This window comes from Ruditapes philippinarum, unplaced genomic scaffold, assembly GCF_026571515.1.
Source record: "Ruditapes philippinarum isolate M1 unplaced genomic scaffold, ASM2657151v2 ctg2711_1_1_1_1, whole genome shotgun sequence".
NCBI lineage: Eukaryota > Metazoa > Mollusca > Bivalvia > Venerida > Veneridae > Ruditapes > Ruditapes philippinarum.
The window spans coordinates 37,770-57,986 of record NW_026862106.1 but is presented as its reverse complement, the minus strand read 5'-3'; the positions used below and the strand labels follow the sequence as shown (position 1 = coordinate 57,986).

The following is a 20,217-nucleotide window of genomic DNA, read 5'->3' as shown; positions in this document are numbered from 1 at the left end:
CTATCTAACCAAATGATAGATTCTATTAATCCCAGTAAAATGCAATCTCCTACGCAGTGATCTCCCCTTATCTGATTGTAATAATGTTGTGCTGAGGCCCACATGGAAGATAGAGAAACCGAATGTGTAATTCTCGTTACTTACTTACTTACTTACTTACTTACTTACTTACTTACTTACTTACTTACTTTAATTACTTACTTTTACTTACTTACTTACTTACTTACTTACTTACTTACTTACTTACTTACTTACTTACTTACTTACTTACTTACTTACTTTACTTTACTTTACTTTACTTTACTTTTACTTTACTTTTACTTTACTTTTACTTTTACTTTACTTTTACTTTACTTTACTTTACTTTACTTTACTATCAGTACAATTCTTGCAAGGGAAGTAATCACTGAGAGGAGTTCGAGTAAAATGTTAAAAATTTGCACCAAAAAAAATCAAGTTTACCGGAAGTATACGTACAATTTCGAACGTCTACGGATTTTGCCGAATGCCACGTTAACAAACGTGCACAGTTGTGCTTGTAAACGTTGTTGACATTAAGCTATATTTTGCTTATTTATTCTATATTTCATCATGGATATGACTTGTATAATTGTGTTCATGCTGGGCATTTGCTTGGCAAATGTAGACGCATTGATGTTTCATTTATCACCTAATCAAAAGAAGTGCTTGAAGGAAGAGATTCACAAAGATGTTTTGGTTACCGGCGTCTATGAATTATCAGATGGACCAGGACAGAAAACAAACTTAGCTGTACGTTGTTATACAGAATAGTATTCATTATCTTATAGAAGTAGATCTATTTAAATATTGTGAAGATCTTGCCTCAAGATTAATGATTATTTCAGAATAGATCTAAGAGGTGCACCGTGTAGGCACTAGTCCTATAAATATGACGTCGCTTTGAGATATTTTTGCTTCTGAGCAAAGCAACGTCATATCGAAATTGCTCAAAAACCCATAGCATGTTCCGCCAGAAAATCGGGCGGAACGAAAAACAATGAGGACAGCGTGTATTTACATATTTTTTGACCTATTTATGAACAAAACTAAAAAATAAATACCTTTTGTCAAAATAATTAAACTGTCACATCCGAAAAATCATGATTAAATCCTCTCGTGTATTTCAATTCCTTTTACAGCCGATAAACAAATGGCGGCCGTAAAGTGCGCGAAATCTGATTGGCTAATTCAAATGCAAGCGTTTAACTGAGTCAGAACAATCTAACGGAATATTTTTTTAACGAAATAATTGCCCATGCACCGTCAGTGTGTTCGAATATATTTTTCCGTTCAAAAATTTGGAATCAATCTGTAAAGCACCTTGCTTAACCAGTATGGCTGATAGACAAAAATAGATTGATGTTTATATTTGATTTTAAATTGATAAGTACATCGTTTGACAGTTTTTGTGTATGATTGAGCATGAAATTGAAAGAAAATATGATAAGCTTTTGAATAAAGCTTGAAAGGCAGGACAATAGACATTTTTGGAATTTTTTATGATGCTATGCGTTTTTGAGCAATAACTATTAGACGTCAGGCTTGACCGACAAAAACTATAACAAGCCTGTAACGTCTAATATATTGGACTATGTAGGCACTTGACTTTGCAAGTTTGAGCAAGATCTACTCGCGTAATAAGAGTTGTAAAAGGAAGAAAACCGCTAAAGGCACTGGGCATGCATATTCTCAAACCCACTTGGCTAACATAAACTAGTTCTAAAGATAAGACCAATAAATATAAACATATTTCATGTTTAGCCTTCATTGTATCTGATATTTTCCATGTTATTAAATATCACAGGTGTTCAGCTCATTTGTCTTGGTGGTCTTTGGCTTTCACATACAGAAATAAGTGTAGTATATACATGTAGAGACACTCTGATTGGGTAATGATAATTATACTCAACATCACTAATTTCGTGTCATCACTTATTTCACGGTAATGGCATAAAAATATTTTTTATTTGACCAGTGTTAACATTGGTCAAAATTTAAATATTTTTGTCAAACACCTAAACAAAAAGTCTTTGTGCAAAATATTTCAAATCTCAGGGATCATTCTAGGGGGCGATTTCCGCGATTTCTCGCAAAAAAATCACCAAAATCTCAGAGAAATTTGTGAAATGAGAGAAAATCTCGCACGGCAATTTGAGCCCACAATCTAAAGAATGCTAATATTACACGACAATATGATGAAAAATTCACGATTCCCAATAAGAATTTAATTTCAAATTGTTTATTAATGAAATTGGTGTAAAAAAAACTCCAAAAAGTAGTCCAACACTTTGAATTATTTAGCCCAAAATAATTGCCGATCGGAGACCGCAAATTCACCGTATAGAAATACGATATGTTGGCTAACCTTTATCTATCAGTTCTGTAAGTCGAGAATTTACACAAAACACTTTTGATTGATTTTAATAAAAATTGTTAGACACAGACTAACATAAAAATGGACATGTCAAAAACAAATACCGGTAAAATTTGTCTTCTAAATGTCACATCAACCACGGTAAATTTTGCCGTAAAGAACAAATTAAAAAAATTTGTTTTACGATTCCTGATGAAATAGCCGATAATAAATATTCTTTTATTGAACAAAAATATTTAATTTTATATAAGTGTAATCAGCAACAGCTAGAATTGTGAATGTTACAGCGGAAAACAGACAAATATTCATTTGTCATATATTTTCGCGATGTCGTGATTAAAAAAAATACTGAAAGGAAGCTGAGTGTTATTTAAAGGTGTTTTATAACACTAAAAATGATGTTTATGAATAAAAATTACTTTAGGTATTGTTTATATTTGTGGATATGGAGATATTTGTCATTATGTGTTCAGGTCACATATTCAATGAATATTTTTTAATGGAGGGAGGTGTGTGAAGAGAATCATAAAGAAAACAAAATGTAAGGTTATAAAAAATATTCTTCAAATCTCAACAATCACTTCTGCACAGTACAGTGTTGTCCATTAGGAACATTGGCAGCAAATAATAGTTGTAGTAGATATGAATATATCCATGTATAATTCTTTTATATTTCAGAATAAAGGTGTTATATTTATTATTTTATTATGTTTAAAAATTCACAAAAGAAAATGCATAGGATGTGTTAAAAAAAGTGAAAACAAAAATCACTGTAATAAACAGAGCTACATCATCTTATATCCTCATTAGATAAACAATGTTTATATGTACAGTGATTTTAAAAAGTTAGAAATTTACATATTTTTAACCTCGCCCATCATGAAAATTAAATCTCTCAAAGAAATCTAATTTCTCTCATTAAAATTTCTCAAATGAGAGAAAATCTCTCACTAAAAATCCTGACCAGAATGATCCCTGAAATCTGTAGATTTTTTTGTTAAAACAGAACAACATTTTACTTATGTAGAAAAGCCACAATCCCAGGCACGAGTATTGGACCTGGGAAGAAAAAAATAATTGATAATAAACCCTGTGTTCATCTTAAATGTGCCAATTACCAACAAATGGATTGTGAAATATGAGCCCCCCTAAAAATATACTATAAGTTAAGAAAGGCCAGAAACTCTAGATTCGAGTCTACCAGCAAGGGGTTAATTTCCTGGCCTTTGTGAAAACAATTGTCAAGACAATTAAAAAACTTTTATCACTATTTCACGTTTGTATTAAGCTTCCAAATGAGACTGACCCCAAGTCTCTAGCCCTTCCCATTCATGAAATATCTAACGGGTATTGATTGCATTCATGCTAAAAATGCTTTGTAGACAAAATTGCAGTACAACAAATTGGTACATAAACATAGACTAATACATGTTTGTCAGCATAGTACGGGTTAATATCACTTTAATTTACTAAAAAATGTTACTAAATTCATTGAGTGGGACACTCACAACCGCCAGTACGTTTGATACACGCATGATTAGAGTTTCAAACCTCTACACGGTCTTTCCATTGCTTTCTACCGGACCCCTTTCTACTCCATCAGACATCCGTGTGTGAAACATTGCGGTTTTGTTGCTATTGGCCAATCAGAAGACTCTTTACGAAATACCGAACAGCTTATTTACAATGGCTTAGAAAGGAATGGAATGACCATTGAGAGGTTTGAAACTCAAATTTTGCGTGTATCAGATGCTACCAAGGGTTGTGAGTGTCCCACTTGAATTAATGTATTAAGTAATATATTTTAGTAAATTCAAGTGATTTTGTCCATTTAGCAGTACTTTTCATGGTGTTCAAGCACTAAATTGAGTTAATGAATGCCTGAAGGTGGACTCAATTAATGCTGACCAGTTGTTAATTACAGTTTCTGACTTCTTTGCTCAGCAAATAACAAGGGGTAAGCAATTAATCTTTTAATTGATCTAAATTATTGCCAAAAATTATTACTTAGAAAGGGACACATAGATTCACCAGTCATAAGAGTAGTGACCCCATTTCATGTATATTGCTATTGTGTCTGGGGAACAATAAGATTGCATAAAAATGTATTATTTCTGGCTGCGAAGGAGAATGTTTCACAGTCTGCGAAATAAGGCACACGCCTGAGGTACCATATGTAAAATCCCATTCGGGCCTGCAAAAATTCAAAGATCATAAGCCCAACAGCATTTAAATACAGAATGTGTTTTCATACAAAATTAGTTTCAGTTGCGATATTTTTTCGAAATTGATGTGTAATATGTCATCAGTCTATGTACACCAAGTAAGATTTGCCTAATACGCAGTGATTTACCAACCCTTTTTATATTAGGGGTCCACTGGACGCAGGATCTATAAAAACTGGGGTCCACCACAAAATTTTGAGGGTTCACTCCCAGACAATTTTTCGAAATTGCTAACTGCTCACATAAGTACACTAAGATTGCAATATAAATGACAATATTGTAAACAATTTTAGATTTATTTCTCAAACAAAAACTAAAAACAACTTTATTATTTTGACTAGAAACATTCATTCATCCGAAGCTCTAATCACTTGTATCTATCTAACCAGACAGAAAAAGAGATTTTAATGAAAAGTGGCTGACTGACTTTCCGTGCATTTGTGTCTAAATTGAATCTTGTTGTTGTAAATAAAACTGTTGTTTTTATTTTGCAGAATAAATTTTAAAATGTTTTGGGCCTATGATTATCTGTCCTTGCCTATACTTTTGCCTAAGTTAAAGGCCCAAATGGCCTATGATCGAAAAAGTTATTTCGCAGACTGGTTTCAGATTTTTATTTTAGGGTTAGGATTTTAAAACATGGATTTTGCTACAGACAGATTCTAACAGTGCTCCTCTACATGACAAAGTCAAGTAAACATTAATTGGGACTTTAATTTTTCAGCAAATTTGATTTCTCTCATCAGGAGAGTGAAATTGGAATATACACAGCAAATTTTTTCGCTGAGAAGCCTTCCCGGATGAGCCCTGCATTCTGTTTTGAATTTTTCTCTATTGGGAAAATGCCTACACAATATTGAGGTACACATGCAAAATAACTGTGACATGTAATAAACAGATTTCTGACATTGTGTTAATTTCATTTTGCAGGTAACAGACTCAAAAGGCCATACATTATATAGTAAGGAAGATGCTCATAAGGGAAAGTTTGCCTTTACAACAGAGGAATATGACATGTTTGAAGTTTGCTTTGAATCCAAAATGATTGCTGGTATGTTGTCTATAAACATGTATATAATGCTTGTCTCTTCTTTATCCTGCACTGCTTTATAAGTTTGTTTCATAGCTGTACAACTAAGAACTTTTATATCAGCTAAATTGAAATTTGAAAAAAATTGGCTGAAATTGGACCTTCATTTCATTTTCAATATGCACTTCTTTAGTAGTTTTCTTTTAACTCACCTTAGCAGGAAGTACAAAATATGTGAGCATTGTTGCAGCATGAAGTCTGTTGGACATCATTATATACAATTTCTTAACCACATTAGTCTGAATGTAAGCAGGTCACTGAAGTTAAAATAGACTTTAAAACATGTTTAAACTCTGCCTTTAGAAACTACAAAACTACAATACCAATCCAAGTAAATCCATGCAATTATATTACATGTATATCATATATTGCATGAAGTGTTAATTATAAAGCATTTAAGCATAATTTCAACTCATTATTTGACCATGTGGAATCGAACCCCATCAGAGGAAAGCCATTGTTTCAGTGAGCAAGAAACTTTATGATCATTTCTTAGTACTGGTTTGTTCCAGGAATGGATTTGAGAGTGTTTCAATAAGCTTATAGCTTTCAACACAGACTAAAATAAATCCATATAGAGTAATTGTGCTATACAATGTGTGTTATTGTTTTGCAGGAGGGCAGGGATCTGATAGAGAAGTATCACTTGACATGAAACATGGAGTAGAAGCCAAGAGTTATGATGATGTAAGGGTTAACACATTACTAATTTTCTGTTTTATGCATTTTATGAACAGATATCAGGATTATAGGATAAAAGATCAACAACAATTCATGAATCTAACTCAATTGTTTTTACTCATCAAAGTTACGACTTACACCTTCATCAGGATAAATTTTAAAACAAACGGCGGACATGATGTAATAATAGTCACATAATGTCAAAATGGCAGGCAAAATGTACAGTAATATGCGTCTTAATTATACCAATAATATAAGCTAAATACTACTTAAAATAAGAAAATAGTAAAATTTCCCATAGAGATTTACATGTTGTATTACAGTATAGAAAAACATGAAAAAGAAAAAAACAAAATTGTAATATTTTCATTTATATGAACAGATATGTCTATATATTGGCCTTTATACTAATAAAACAATTCAGTATAGTTGAAGTGTGGCATGGTTAATAATGTGTCTGACTAGTAATCTCTAAGGATTGTTGACTATGTAGGTGAAAACCTTATCAGGGGCAAGTTGTTGTTTCCTTGAATAAGAAACTTTACTCTCATGGCTTAGTACTGGTTAGTTCCAGGAGAATGTGTCTATAAGCTTATAGCGTTCAACACAAAATAAATTCAATATAAAATAAATCAAGTTGTTAAGTGGTATCTTTAATGTAGAGATATAACATAACACCCATTTAAAAACAAAACATGAAAGCATCCCAACTTAAAAACCAATATCATTTGTTAAGATAGAATGTACATTGTTATATCTACTTGTATCCATTTTGATAAATAGAAAATGGGTTTTATCACAGTTCATTATTTTGCTCTTTCAGCTGGCAAAGGCAGAGAAATTGAAGCCATTGGAGGTAGAATTGCGACGTCTAGAAGATCTTTCTAAATCTATTGTTGATGATTTTGCTTATATGAGAGCAAGAGAAGAGGAAATGAGAGATACAAATGGTGAGTTTTTACCTCGACTGTTGGAAGAATAGGGAAAACTATTGTACGCATCCTGGTGTCAGCTTCAGTGATGGCATCAAACTTCGGTTGAGTTTTAGCATGCAAGTTGGTATCTCCAAAACTATGGTCTTTTTTTGAACTTTGAAAATTCTGCATTACCCAGGCTCTAGATTTACTATCAAAAACTGAGTATACTTGAGCATGCTGCTCTACCGACAGTTCTTGTTTGTTTAATGATGAAAGTTGAATAACTTTAAATTACATCAAGTCTTTTGGTTAAAAAAAGCTGAGGAATGGATTTGCTCTATCCAATGAGTAAGCCGATTTGCTGAGCTAGAATGTCTTGATATGGTTAAAATATTTTCTTTCAATCAGCCAGTAGCATTTTCTAGATATTAATGATGTTAGAAGAAAGGTATATTGACACATTTTTTCTATGTGATACATATACAGCTGTTGTTTCTATGAGTAGATAGTAATCAGCATTTAAACGTTAGCCTGATGGTGACAACAAATACTACCTATCATGGTCATGTGACCAGTGCAGGTCAAGGTCACACATTCACATCAGTTTGCTGCCTGATCACAGCTTGCACTGATTGCTTTTCAGGCTTTACATATTTTGAAATTTTCCCTAAAAGATGATGAATGGGTTGTCCAGATTAAAATTAGACAATTCCATTTTAGATATTTAACATAATAATGGTTACTGTATTATTATATATATTTTATCATTTCAGAGTCGACCCATTCTAGAGTGATGTACTTCAGTTTATTTTCAATGCTGTGTCTTCTTGGACTAGCAACTTGGCAAGTTCTTTATCTACGAAGATATTTCAAGGCAAAGAAACTTATTGAATAATTCAGTCAACAGATATTGGTCAGGGACAAATATTTATATGCAGCTTACAAAAACATATAACTGTACAAAGAAGAAAATAATAAGTGATTACTGTTTCAAGAGTGATCTTTAGTCAACAGACAAAATTTTAATATCTACTCCGCCTTGTTACACCAATGTTTTTAGAGAAAGTTTTTGGGCTTCAGCTGGAGTTCTATATGATAGAAAGTTTACAAACATGAAACATAGATTGTAAAGTCAAGTGTAAATGTTTATTGATCACAGGTGGATATTGATGTATAGAAAATTGAAAAATACTTGCCATCTTCTGGGTGAAATCTTATGAAATTAAAAGATTACAAATATGTTTACTAATAAACTAAAATATAGTCAAAGAGATATGTTTTAATGAGCATTTTGTGAAAATAGAGCCGAGTGTTTGTTCGTTACAAGTGTTTTTTTTTTACAAAACATTTTGAATTAATCTTTACACTTTAAAATAAAATTTATATTAAGTTTGTAAGATTGGACAATGACTGAACTTGTGTTCAATATAAATGTAAATTTAGGTCCTTAAAAAAAAGAAGGAAAAAAAAAGGTTTTGGCAAACATAATATATGTTATCTTAATTGATGTTTTGTTGATGAACTTGCTGGTTTTTGTCAAACACTTAACTTTCTATTTGTAGCACAATGTTTAGGTTAAAATTTAATATTGAATAAATGTTGGGACATAACCTTGTTCAGTTAATAACTGAAATTTTCATTTTGTAAAAGGTGTTTTGGTACAAGTTGGGATACTGTATCCAAGTTTTAAGTATTAGTCGAAATTTGTATATGAAAATGAAGATGGAGGTACATTTTGTGTTAAAATTTTATGACAACTAAATAGATTTAAATTATTTAACTATGAAAATAAATAAATCTGACTTTATTTACAAATTGTGTATGCAAGTAAAGGTTAATAGTCCTATGTTTTTGTAAGGTCAGTTTGAATTTTAATACCATTACTTTGAATGATACAATTTCGTACTGGTGCCTTTGATACCTATTGCATAATTATCACTACATTGTACATTAGCATGTATAACATATCATGAAGCGATATTTCCAAGATATTGTACCAGTTCTACAAGTACAGAAATCACAAATCTTTGCATGTTTTGTAAGCACCAATGATGTTAATTTATCTGTTTCCTAATTATACATGTATCTTATTGATGGATAGCTATTGTTAACGGACAAGTAATCATGTGAAATATTAACAATTTATTACCATTTAAAGTTTGAAAAAAATTTGGGATTTTTTCATGTAAGGAAGCTCTCCAGCTTGCTTATGAACATAGAGGGATTGTTCTGAAATAATGCACAGAGCCTGAGAAGTTCCGCAGCTAGTTTTGTTGGACAGTTACCATATGACCTTTACAGTGTTGATACAACTAAAACTTGAACCAAAATAAACTTATATTCATTCTTATTTTATAGAATAATAAATCTTTCTTTGATAGTTATTTTATTCCTTCAAAATTTGAATATTTTGTAGGTTATACTGTTAATTATATAAATACATGTAAATTAAAATGAATAATAATGGTGTTTATGTGTAAATATAGTATATAAATAACTTATACTGTGTGTGTGTGTGTATGTGTGTATGTATGAGCAAGTATTTTTATATGTGTATGATTTCATGTTTTCCTCATCATGTTATTACTAGCTTGTGTATCTTCTTTTGTTTGTATTCTGTAGAAACAATGGTTTAATTGGTTTTCTAAGGTCTTGATTTTGTTTTAAAAAAAAATTATTTGTTGCATTTTAGCTCATCTGCATTGGCATCACACTTTTGGTAAAGATTTTGCATTTTTGCACTTATTTGTAAGCGGATTATAAATGGGATATCATGTTCCAAGACCCATAACACAAAAATGGAGGGTGACTGAATTTAGCCTTTTTTAAAAATATTTTTGAATGTAGAAAATTTTACAGTATTCAGGCAGAATCAGGCTATTGTTTTATTATCAAGCACGGAATAGTCGAGTATGCTGTTTTACTGACAGCTCTTGTTCTTTGCTGACAGATAATAAAGGATTTTTTTTCTATGTGAAATCATTAAAAAATAAATTTAGAAATTTCTATCTAAGTTAGTCTTAAGTATTAGAGATTCTATTTTTATAATGGTAATGTTGCCGCTACTTTGCGTGAATGTTTTTAAGGTCAGGCAAATTATACCTGTGTATTTACATGGTTTTAAGCTCAATGTGACATAACGTTTGATTGGATGTTAAAATTATGTGAAAATTAATTTTGTCACTGATTTTTGTTGTAAAAGGTATCGTCCACTACATTCTACGTGTAATAGTTTTTAAAGAAAATGGAAAAAATGAAAGAAATGCAATTTGAACAAAAAGTAGTTGTTGTATTTGTTGAAATAAGTTTATAGCTTTCACTTTGCTGGATCTTCTTAGCAATATTATTAGCCTTAAATTAATGAATGATACCGATATACAAATAGTGGGAATGTCTTTTTATGCCACCGCAGCATCTGTGATGCGGTGGCATATAGCGATTCACCTGTGTGTATGTATGTGTGTATGTGTGTGTGTTTGTGTGTTATATAGATTATATTGTGAACTTCAAAAATCTTCTTGTGAAAAACCACAATTTCAACCAAACTTGGCAGGATTGATCCTTGGTTGAAGGGCTTCCAAAGTTGTTCAAAGAATTTCATTCCATGCAGAAATCTGGTTGCCATGGCAACCAAAAGGAATTGTAAGAATAAATTTAACAAATCTTCTTGTAAAGACCCAAAAGGCCTAAAGCTTAGATATTTTGCATAAGGCATTGTCTGGTAGACCCTTACCAAGATTGTTCAAATTATAGCCCTGGAGTCAAAATCGGCCCCGCCTCGGTGGTCATTGATTTTCACTATATGTACATATAGTAAAAACTTAAAATCCCTTCTTGTAAAGACCCAAAAGGCCTAGAGCTTAGATATTTTGCATAAGGCATTGTCTGGTAAACCCTTACCAAGATTGTTCAAATTATAGCCCTGGGGTCAAAAAGATTGTTCAAATTATAGCCCTGGGGTCAAAATCGGCCCCGCCCCGGGGGTCATTGATTTTCACTATATGTACACATAGTAAAAACTTAAAATACCTTCTTGTAAAGACCCAAAAGGCCTAAAGCTTAGATATTTTGCAAAAGGCATTGTGTGGTAGACCCAGATTGTCCAAATTATAGCCCTGGGGTCAAAATCGGCCCCGCCCCGGGTGTCATTAGTTTTCATTGTATGTTTATAGTAAAAACTTCATTATTTAACAAAATCTATTTCTTCTAGCAATTGACAAATGCTAGAGGTTAGGTATTTTGCATGAAACATTGTGTAGTGAACCTCTAGCAAGATTGTTCAAATTATAGCCCTGGGGTCAAAATTGCCCCCGCCCCGGGGTTCATGGCTTTTCAATATACACATATAGTAAAAAATCAAAAAATCTTATTGTCTGAAGGTACAAGGCTTAGAGCTTTAATATTTGTTAAATGATATCATCTATATAACTATACTCTAGCAAAGTTGTTCAAATTTTGCCTCTAGTTTCAAAATTAGCCCCGCCCCAGGGGCCATAGGTTTTCCTTATATGTATATAGTAAAAACTTAAAAAATCATCTTCTCTAAATTTACAAAGGCTAGAGTTAAGATATTTTGCATGAAACATTGTGTAGTGAACCTCTAGCAAGATTGTACAAATTATAGCCCTGGGGTCAAAATTGGTCCCACCCCCAGGGGTCATTGATTTTCACTATGAACATATAGTAAAAAATCTTCTTCTCTGAATGTACAAGGCTTAGAGCTTTGATATTTGATATATTACATCATCTATGGGTCCTCTACTAAAGTTGTTTTAATAATGCCCCTAGTGTTAAAATTGCCCTGCCCCAGAGGCGATAGTTTTCCTTATATGTATAAAGTAAAATACGAGGGGTGATCAAGAATTACGTAGACTGGCTCAATATCTCATTTATTGTTGACAAACGTACATAAAACTTATATCACATTAAATTACATTTTATCAACAAACAACATGCAATTTTGTTTTACAATATGTTTACATAATTCGGAATAACAAACCATGAAAATGTGTCACTATCGTGGTACCGGCCCACGTCGTCAAAAAACTCTTGACGTCGCAGCGTCGTAAGTGTTTAAGGAAAAGCGCATGTCATTCACTCTTTTTCAAAGTACGAACCAGAACATGCAATGCAACATTCTTGCCTCTTAGGCCACTTAGAGAAGAATATATTCCTGTAATACTCTGCTGGATATTGACGTATTAGGGTGTTTGTCGCTGACTGTAACTCCTCCAAATTCTCAAAGTGCTAGCCCTTCAGCTGGCGTTTCAAATCTGGGAACACTGAAAAATCAAACTGATAAGCTAATATTAAGGTATTTTGTAAAATTATTTAAGTTTTTGATACATTGTTTATAAATTTGAATTACGCAGCATGTTTGAAACAAATGTGTATCCGTGCATTTTATTGTTTATAACAATACTTGTTTATAACAATACGTGCGAAATCATAAATTAGCGCGGAAAATTTGAATTTTTGTATTTGAAACTGAATAGGTTGTAGAGTGATTAAAACAAAAAAACATAAGTTAATGCACATAAAATACCTTTCGCTTGTTCAATTTCTTGGTGATAATTGTGTGCGTGGTTCCATAGCTCATCCCAGTTACTTCTGATATCTCTCGAACGGTCACTCTTATATATATATAATATATTCAATTGACGTCACATCTGACGGCTTGACGCTCGACCTTCTTCCACGCCCTTCATCATCTTCAAGTGACTTCCGCCCTTCAGAGAATCGCCGGAACCACTTAAAAACAAGTGCTCGAGAAACAGCATTCTCTCCTCTTGTCCTCTGCAGCTTTTTATATGTGTCTGTAGGCGTTTCACCTAATTCCATGCAGAACTTTATGTTGGCACGCAATTCAAGGCGTTCTTGTGATGTCATTTTTAACGTAGCTGCGTAACGGACTAATATGGTTTAAACGTTTATTTTCCTTATCTAACATCAAATGACGTCAAATCTTTATGCGACGTCATACAAATGTCCGAAAACATATTCCCGCATTTTTCTGTTATTTTGATAATCAGTGTCGAAATTATAATGCATTGAATAAATCAATTATACATGTATATAAAAATAGCACCTGGGCCGGTAACGCATTTCTTTAGTTACAATTATGCTAGTTATTCTGCTCTGAGTAATGCATGACTGATTTACAGCTCCTTGTAAATGGCAAAGAGATAGGTCACGACAGTGATATAAATAAAAATATTTTATATGGGTCCGTTTCAAAGATATTGAACCAGTACATAATTCTTGATCACCCCTCGTATATGGCATGAGACTTTGCAAAGTGAACCTCTACTAAGATTGTTCAAATTATAGTCCTGGGGTCAAAATTGGTTCCGCCCTTAGATTTTGATGATGTGACCTACTTTCTTGTCCTTTGAAATTTGAACCATGTGCACAGATTAAGATGTAAAGTGAACTTTGATATCAGCTGACCTAGATTTTGAGTGTCTTACTGTGTTGTCCATGTAATCATAAAATTTAGGCTGTGTGAAATATGACCTTCACCAAATTCACTAGACTGAGTGCATTGATATATATACTCTGATCTTTTATTGGATTAACAATAGATTTAACCACTAATCTGATAATAAGAATTAGATAGGTCAGGGATCTATGCATTATGACAATCTTCAATTGTATAGAAACAAAAAAAAATCTGTTCCTACACTACTATTTAGTGTTGTATTAATGCGGTGGCATAGCATTTTTCTCAAATGCAATCTTGTTTTTAACCTATGATTGTAGATTTGACCTTAACACCACTTATGCTTAGTTCTTGAAGCTACTTATTTGGTGATTTGAAGAAGTGAAAGTTTGCTGATTTTAAGGTAACTACACTGAGGTCCAAAAGGCTTCTTATGGGTTTATGGGAACTACAATGAGGTCCAAAAGCCTTGAAATGAGTTTAGAGGAACTACAATGAGGTCCAAAAACCCTTCAAATGAGATTTAAAGAACTACACTGATGTCCAAAAGCCTTCAAATGAGTTTAGAGGAACTACACTGAGGTCCCAAAAGCCTTAAAATGAGATAAAAAGAACTACACTGATGTCTAAAAGCCCTCAAATTAGTTTAAAGCAAAAGCACTGAGATCCAAGATCCTTCAAATGAGTTAAGAGGGACTACACTGAGTTCCAAAAGCCTTCAAATGAGTTTAGAGGGACTACACTGAGTTCCAAAAGCCTTCAAATGAGTTTAGAGGGACTACACTGAGTTCCAAAAGCCTTCAAATGAGATTAAAAGAACTACACTGAGTTTACTGAGTTCCAAAAGCCTTCAAATGAGTTAAGAGGGACTACACTGAGTTCCAAAAGCCTTCAAATGAGTTTAGAGGGACTACACTGAGTTCCAAAAGCCTTCAAATGAGTTAAGAGGGACTACACTGAGTTCCAAAAAGCCTTCAAATGAAATTAAAAGAACTACACTGAGTTCCAAAAGCCTTCAAATGAGTTTAGAGGAACTACACTTAGGTCCAAAATTATTTTTTATGAGTTTGATGTACATTTTGACAAAAGAACACTTAAACCAATTCTGACATTAATTGAGTTAACAGATTCAATTAATACTTGGACAAAAGAACACATGGCAAAACTGACATGTTGAATTATTCTGATAAGACTTTCTCCTTTAATTGAACTGTACCATCAAAGTCAAATTATTGAACTACTTGTATTCATCAATTGTCATAACTTTCTGATTTATTAATGGATTTTATTTATTCTTGGACAAAATAACACTTATGACAAAACTGACATGATTATTCAGATGTAACCTGACCTTTGAATGAACTTGACTTTCAAATTTTATTTTTTACAAGAAAATTCTGTTTTTAGGGGCAATTTTTTCTACAATATTTTCCCTCCAATGTGTTAAACTATAAAAATAAGAAAAAAATGAGCGTAGGCCTTTCTAGGCGGGAGCTTTTGTTTTGTTTACAATTAAAATAATTTATTTTATAAAACTGAGTGGGCGAATGATGTGAGTTACTGGCCTGGACCTACATTAAATGTAATATTAATTTTGAAAAAAAAAACTCATTGGAATCCCTTTCATTTGATAGGTTAAAGATGTAACAAAAGGGAATTGATCTTCAAAGATTGCAGTAGGATCGAACTTACGATCACTTGGTTGAGGAAAATACAGCTTAACCACTGGGACACTGCTCACCCGTACGACTCTTACACATCGCAGTAGGTGAATTAAAAATGTTAAATAAATGCTGTAAATTTTGTCACATAGCACATAATTACTATAATAGAAGGTATACTCTCTGTATACTATTCTAAAATGTTTAAATGGGCAATCCTCTATGACTAGACTCACTGCATGTATTTCCATGATTTATCACTTGCGCATTGATTCTCATCATGCAAACAAGCCAAAATAAGCAGACAAAATTAATTAAACAATGTAACGAAAATATCCCGCCCACCCTTAACCACACACAAAAACAGCATAAAAACCACGCCCCACGCCCCCCCTCCCCACACACACCATGTAATAATAAACTGTCATCCGCCCAAACACACGCACAAGAATAATGCACACCCTCTGACTTCTCACACTCTTCAAATAAAATCATACGATAAGAAATGAAGTTCCTGATATGCTATACTCTAAGGACATCTTCTCTGTAATCAAGAGTACCGCCGATATTATGGATTATTTAAGCAAAATAACAGTTTGGGGCGTCCGTGGTCGAGTGGTTAAGGTTGTTGAATTTAAACCACTTGCCACTCACCGCTGTGGGTTCAACTTTGGATTCTTTCATGTGAGGAAGCTATCCAGCTAGTCTACGGAACGTCGATGGTTCTACTCAGGTGCCCGTTCGTGCTTGAAATAATTCACGGAAGGGCACCTGCATGAGGTCTTCCTCCACCAGTAACGTCGCCATATGACCTATACTGTGTCGGTGTAACGTAAAACCCAGTCAAACAAATAACAGTTTGTTTCAATATCATCAAGTCACTTCTTACTTAGTTGCATAACGCACACTACACAATTTATTGTTCATTTTGAGACAATGTATTGGTGCACATACAAATTTCAATTTTGGTGATTACAATAGGCCTGTAAAATAATCATCCCTATATAGAATACGAATATTTAACTACCCGGTAATAGTACAAAGACCTCCGATCACCTCTGCAGAGATAGTGACCGCCATAAACGAAAAATCGCAGAAATAATTAAAGCGTTAATTGTATAATCTATCAAGAGAAAGTTATATGACGATTCGAGAACGGACAACAGAGTGCATCTATCTGATTAAAGTTCAGATCTACTTATTTCTTTAGGATATGATTTTAATCTGATTGCCGAGTGCATGTGGTCATTTTAAAGAATTGCTGGGGCATTTAAATTATTTAGTGAATTAAAATGTTTTGGAAATATGAATTAATTTCTACAAATATAAAAGAAATCCACGGGACATTTCTTCAATGTGTCTGTGAAAGTTGAGAAAATGCAAGAACATAATTGACTGGAAAACGGTAAATAACGCTGTGTTATTCAACCCTAACAAATGATCACTATGTAATAAATTAGGAATGATAAATTTTGTTGTAAAACTAAAGCACGTACATTATGCACAATTTATAATGGGCTTATAGTGATAGAGTTCGCCTCATGGCTCGCAAAACCTAATTGTCTAAAATCAGCAAATCTGAATACGTCCCATACGTTTTACAAAATTAAAACGGTAAGTTAGCCTTTCTATTTTAAAGATCCTGTATGTTTTGTGATTGATATTGTTACTGTGTGTATACCACACTTGCAAAAAATTATATATGTTTTTAATTATGCAAATAAAACAATTTTTAAACATCGAAGAATATGTAAAATGTGTAATGCAAATATTTGTGCACATTTTATTTAATCAATAAACTACATGCATTCATTTCTTATTGGAAAATTTGACTTATAAGTATAGGAAAGTAATTTCTAATTACCTCCCTTTATTTACATGAAATGTTAAATTGGGTAATATCTTTATAAATAATGCTTATTGGAACTTACAATATTGATAACACTTAATTTGAACACCTTATTAATAGAATAATAACATGAAAAAATTGTGTTACAGGATCTTTAAGGAGCACATGAATCTGTCTGTTGATTATTATGGAATTGACTTTTGATTCAAAAGTATGGTATGTTTTAGCTAGTTAGAATTATTTTACGGTCCTTTAATTACTTAATGTATTTTAGTTAGAAATAAAACACTTGAATGATATATTTTTCTCTTTTTAACAAGGAAGACAAGACTGTCATAGAATGTTGAAGCTTTAGTAGATTGATGTTTAAAAAACAAATTATTCTTGCATTTCGATGGTAACATATTTTTTTCTGCATTCGGATATTGTTGGATCGAGCCTAGTTCGGGTAACGAATCCTCGTATGACATCATTAGGCAATTTTCGTCAGTTATAGGACACATTTCAAGACCGTTTTGAATATAATCAGAATATGTATTATGAACAGATATAACATGAAAAGGATTATTTGACTGCACCAGAGAAAAATCAAGAGATGGTAAATATGGAGTGAAAATCAGATGCACTATTTTTAAGTGTTGCGTAGCCCAACATAAAAAATAAGCAATTGCTGGCATACGAAACAAAAAAAAATACATTTTTGTGTGATTTTGGTACATTTTACTGTTGTTTTGTTTGTTGTTTTTTGTTGTTGTTTTTTTGTCGCGAAGCATCAGAAGCTCTTAATGTTTGATAACGTCCTTACGTCGAATGTCCTTATTTCTTTTTGTTTACGTGGCGTAACTATCTTTTACGATTTTACTTCTGACGACTTACATATTTCCTCCGATGTTATTCACTATTGACCTAAAAAGCGTGCCATGTAAAGAACAAAACATGTGCATTATGATTGTAAAACAGGACAAATACAAGAAAAGAGATCGACAAGGCAGGACAACCTTCACTGGACGTAGCCCCCTACAAAATCCAATCACACCGGGACACCGGAAAGGCACCCAGCAGAGCACAAAACAAAAACCAGTAGAGCGCCAAAAAGGCGTGGTGTGGAGTGGACGTACCAATAAATGATATCACTAAATAAGGAAACCCCTTCAATAGCAAAGACATATGAAAAAAAATCATTTATTAAAGCAATCAAATGCAATTAAAGTAACACGAGTAGGAAATATCTGTGACTAATAAATATGATCTTCTTTGAATTTGTTTGCAGATTTATATTTTACTCAAAAATTGAAAGTACCAGTTTACAACCATGATGCGTTTTTCAGCAATATTTATACAGTTAATGAATGGGCATATTAAAAATTTCAAAAGAACATACAAGAGTGTCTGGACAAAGACAGCTAGGAAGGCACTGTAAATTTTCATGTCTCGGTCGTCATTTTGTTACGTTTTCAACCAAGAAACAAGTACAAAGTGGTATTCGTACAACAAGAAACAACAATATACGCAATTTAAAGGCAGATGTTTATACATATTTTAGATGGGGCTAGATATTTTACCCTTATCGAATAATGACCATGCAGGAATCATGTTAGTGGGAGGGTTTCTAAGACAACTGTGGCTTTTTATTAATAAAACAGATTAAAAAAATAATGACCTAAAAATAAATGGTCGGGGTCAATATTTCACATGCTTTGTGTTGGTTTTAAGTCAGTTTAATAAAACAAATGGATCACTTCTTGTGACTGAGGGTCTAGTATTCAAGACGGGTAACTAGTGTTGTACCATTGATCAACTCAATTAATGGATTGCTTCCCCTGTGGATCTATTTAAAGACCACTTGAACTATGCCAAGGGGATGATCCAAAAAAATCATATTCAATTATCAATAATCATATATACCCTCCAAACTTCATATCCTCGAGATTAAGCTCCTGGTGTCGTGGTTATTACTTGTAGCTGGTGTCAGCTGGTGTTAGCGATTATATTGTAGCTAATGTTACAAAGAGGAAGAACCCATCCACATTCCAGCTATGACTTAAAATACTTTTTGTCTCGGTTTCTACTACAGACGCAACATATTTAGTTACTGAAAGCACAGATATACTATTCTAAGCTCCATGCTGAAAGGCATTTATTTTATTGTGGAAGTATTTGGTCTTTTCTGTTAACACTGTTAACTTAACAAAAAATGATGAAAAACCTTGGAATCACCCAAAATCTAGTTTTTCCATGTTAACATGTGGTCTTTTACCTAATTTTGGTAAAAAATTGTTGTTTTGTAACATTTATAATTTTTTTAGTTAACCCTTTCCCCCATGAGCATATTGTGAAAAATGGCCATTTTCACTGAAAAGCCTCCTGTTACAAGTTTAAACTGCTATGGAACTATGAAAAATGCTTCAATACTAATCAAACTTGGCACAAATGTTGACTGGACCATTGCCTTTGTAACGACATGCTCAGTCTTAAATTTCCTGTTACCATGGCAACGAGGGGACATCTCAAAATTGCCAAAAATCACTTTTTTGCCTCGATTTTTTCATCAAAATTTATTTCAAAGTGCTGCAACTTCTCAATGGATTGAGATAGAGTCAAAGGCTTTTCAGCGTTGGTTACCCGCTACCTAATGATCGACCTGGGTGTCATTTTAAGTCTCTCACAAGTCCAGAATTTTCTTGGCGATGAGGGGGACTCCGCCCCACTTCAAATCCCCCAAACAGAAGGGGGCACATCCCCCTTCTGGCAACCCCCTGATGTAATATTTGGATGGGGGACGGCGCCGAAAAAATGGTCACTTTTTTTAACAACATTTCTCAAACGAAAGACAGTGTTTGGGGCCTAAATAGGGCATTTTTTCACTGTTTGAGGCCTCAAAAGGGGGGGGGGGGCAAAAAGCCGTCGAAACACGCTTATATAAGGGAAAAGGTTAAAAAGTTAATCAATGGAATGGC

The 20,217-nt window shown here is 33.1% G+C and overlaps 1 protein-coding gene across 1 annotated transcript; it reads left to right on the top strand.

Annotated features, from left to right (window-relative positions):
* Positions 1 to 477: 477 nt before the first annotated feature.
* On the top strand, positions 478 to 10,362 carry LOC132717944 (transmembrane emp24 domain-containing protein 10-like). Its single transcript, XM_060701530.1, has 5 exons — positions 478 to 771; positions 5,551 to 5,671; positions 6,327 to 6,397; positions 7,215 to 7,341; positions 8,082 to 10,362. The coding sequence occupies exons 1-5, from the start codon at positions 592 to 594 to the stop codon at positions 8,201 to 8,203; spliced, it is 621 nt and encodes a 206-aa protein (XP_060557513.1). The 5' UTR covers positions 478 to 591; the 3' UTR covers positions 8,204 to 10,362.
* Positions 10,363 to 20,217: the final 9,855 nt, after the last annotated feature.